Source organism: Crocodylus porosus, unplaced genomic scaffold, assembly GCF_001723895.1.
Source record: "Crocodylus porosus isolate Cpor-Errol unplaced genomic scaffold, CroPor_comp1, whole genome shotgun sequence".
NCBI lineage: Eukaryota > Metazoa > Chordata > Crocodylia > Crocodylidae > Crocodylus > Crocodylus porosus.
In genome coordinates this window covers 2,242,856-2,246,034 of record NW_017728945.1, presented here as the reverse complement: position 1 = coordinate 2,246,034, position 3,179 = coordinate 2,242,856, and the positions used below count along the sequence as shown (strand labels likewise).

Here is a 3,179-nt window from a genome sequence, read left to right as displayed (position 1 = left end):
ATCTGCCCCGGGTAGGGAGAATCATCTTTTGGTCAATGAAAAGTAACTATAGCATTGTTTCCAAGGGCAGGAGGATTGGCCTCTCTGTCCAGACAGACAGTTGTCCAAAATCCTCCATGAAATTACAGTTAGGACCGACCTGCATCCTGTTTTTATATTGCCAAAATGTTAATTCACTACAAGCCCCTGGGGTATCTACAGTTTTAATGACACAATGGTGTCTGAGCCAGTATAGCTTCTCAGAAATGTGTCGTTTCTAATCAATATGTGTATGCAGACCAGCCTGTAGATACAAAATTCTTCCTCACATACTGTCCTTCTTCTCTTGTACAGTTATGACCATGTGTGGCTTATTCTGCTGCTGAAGTAGCTGCTTTTTAGTGACAGATTAATTGATTTGCAAGTCGAGTCTATAAAATGCTTTGGGACCCCTTTGAATGGAAGGTGCTGGCTAAAGATATGTGTTAAATTTCTTCTGCTGTCCCTATGCTGTGATGGAGGGACCTGTTTTTCTAGCTGTCTGTGAGGGTAACATTCCCAGCCGGGCTCCACACTAATCCCCAACTATTGTCCTGTTCACAGAAGCCAGCATGTTCCTAAATAAATGTGAGGGGGAGCTGAGTGAGCTGAGGAAGAGTGTGGACAGTGAGGGCACCACACCAGACAATACTGAAGAAGAGCAGCCCAAGAAAAAACACCGGAGGAACCGCACAACCTTCACAACATACCAGTTGCATGAGCTGGAGAGGGCCTTTGAGAAATCCCATTACCCTGATGTCTACAGCCGGGAGGAGCTGGCCATGAAGGTCAATCTTCCAGAGGTCAGAGTGCAGGTGAGAGAAGCACAGCTGCTTCTATTACGTCGATGCACCTAGTTAATCTACAGCACATATGCAAGCCTTTCAGTTCTCAGTAACTGGTTCAGTAGTTGTGCTGTAGTATCTGTGTACTCCAGGGGTGGGCAAAATGCAGCTCGCGGGCCAGGTGTGGCTTGCCAGGCCATTCTATGCAGCCCGCACAGTCCCTAAAAAATAGAAAATTAGTATTTTTCTGTCCCTGGCTACCTGTCATGTGGCCCTCAATGGCTTGCCAAAACTCAGTAAGCGACCCTCTGCCCAAAATAATTGCTCGCCTCTGGTGTAATCAGTTCCTAGTGGCCAGGAGTCCACGCCGCAGTGCACACTAGGTGAAAGAACCAGCAGCAAACCCAAGGAACGAATGAGCCAGGGAGCCCAGACATCCCTCTCCACTCTAATGGCAGGATTTCTTTAGGCCAGAGCTCAAGAGCTCTAGGTCAGGGATGTGGAAGAAGCTTGGAAAGAGATGTGAGACACAATTTGGGGCACAAAATGCCCTTTCTCTGAGGCTTTCCTCTGCTTTACAGTGAAGCTTGATCCAGAAAACCCCAGCTTCTGGTTCTAACTTGATGTGACTGCCTTGTGAGGGAGACCTGGTCCTGGTCGTTTCCTTGGAGCTGAGAAATGTTTAAGACACTTTAGAGTGTAGAGCATCAGACAGATAGAGAATCTGCTCCAAAATCTGCCACTAGCCTGCTGCTGATCTCAGGCTTGACATCGCTCTTCTCTCTGCTTCACTTTTCCAGTTCATCAAAATGAAGATGATGATACGTTCCTTTTCTTAGAGCTTGTAGAGATTTTTGGATGTAAAGCGCAATACAGGAACTAGACCTCAGCGTGAACTTATTATCAGTATCAAAGGAGTTTGAAAAACAAGGGAAATGACATCACAGGAAAACTGATATTTTGCAGTGATTTTCATTTTACAAGGCTCTACTCTTATGTGAAAAATGTCACAGTCTGTTGCATCGTTTTCCTGGGAATTTTCTCAAAATATATAATTTATTGAAAACCACATTTTCTCAGTGAAAATTAGGTTCTTAGTAAAACAAGATACAGGGAGTGTGATTTTGAAAATGATTTTGATATACATTTAGTTAAAAATGTTGTGAAAAGAAAGGTGCATAGGAGACAGAAATTTCTAATCATTATATGACCTCAAGAATTCTAGAGCTAGGAAAGACTTGAGTTTCATAAGGTGTAGATTTTTTGATCTTGTGATATTCTGGAGAATTCTAGATCTGGGATCAATGAAATCCTGGTGTATTCTTGAGTGTCAGACTTTAGATGGTGTCTGTTTCCAGAATATAGAACTTCATAGACGCTGAGGTTTTGTTTCTTGAACTTTTGAGCACATTCCCCTATTGCCCAAAACTGGTCTGAAAAGAAGTTGTGCTGCCACGTATTTATATGTTAGAAACTCCCGCTGGCGAGCTAGAGGATAGTGAGGGGCAAACGTCAGTTCATGTAAACTGACAACACTAGAGGTCTAATTTTCTTTTTTAATAGTCCATAGCCTTCACTAGGAGCACAGGGAGGGATGTGCCAGAAAGCAGTGATCCCTGCTGGAACTGAATGGAAATCACTAGGAATGAGTTGGACCCATGGTTTTTGGGAGCACCATGCCTTCTGGAAATGACTGTAAGCAGTACAGAGACATAAAGGACAGAATAAAGGAGGGAAAATTCAGGAAAACTGGAAATAAATTTACAGAAAAACTAGCAAAAAATGAGCTGGAAGTGGGAAGAAGTGGAAAACCAAGTCACTCCAAGGAGCAGCAGATCTGGTGGTTAGAGGGCCCCATTTGTGGCACCAGACGTTTCAGTTCAGCACTGTCTTAGGTTGCAAATGAAATAAATTTGGTGGTTTTCAACCTATTTCCCATCATGAAAGTACAGGCTGATTTGACATGATTGGATGCCTCTGTTCAAGAGATGCCTAGCTGTCAGACCAACCTGGTTGCCTTCTATGACCAGGTCACAAAATCCTGGGACACAGGCAGGTGTCGCGGTGGACGTAGCCTTTCTGGACTTTAGGAAGGCCTTTGACACTGTTTCTCACCTCCTTAAGAAATAAAGTGACTGGCATCGATGCCTACACAGTCAGATGGGTCACAAATTGGCTAGAGGGCCGCACTCAGAGAGTGGCGGTGGACGGGTCTTTTTCAACCTGGAGGAATGTGGGCGGTGGGGTCCCCCAGGGCTTGGTCCTCGGGCCCGCACTGTTCAACATCTTCATCGGCGATTTGGACAAGGGGGTGAAAAACACCTTGTTCAAATTCGCGGAAGACACTAAGATGTGGGGAGAAGTAGGCACACTGGA

At 44.7% G+C, this 3,179-nt stretch overlaps 1 protein-coding gene across 1 annotated transcript in view; it reads left to right on the top strand.

The window, feature by feature from the left end:
• Window positions 1-590: 590 nt before the first annotated feature.
• The window catches only part of RAX2 (retina and anterior neural fold homeobox 2), an 8,472-nt gene continuing 5,883 nt past the window's right edge, over window positions 591-3,179 (top strand). The window contains exon 1 of the mRNA XM_019550701.1: window positions 591-833. Within this exon, the coding sequence (XP_019406246.1) occupies window positions 591-833 (243 nt within the window). The remainder of the gene's footprint in view (window positions 834-3,179) is intronic.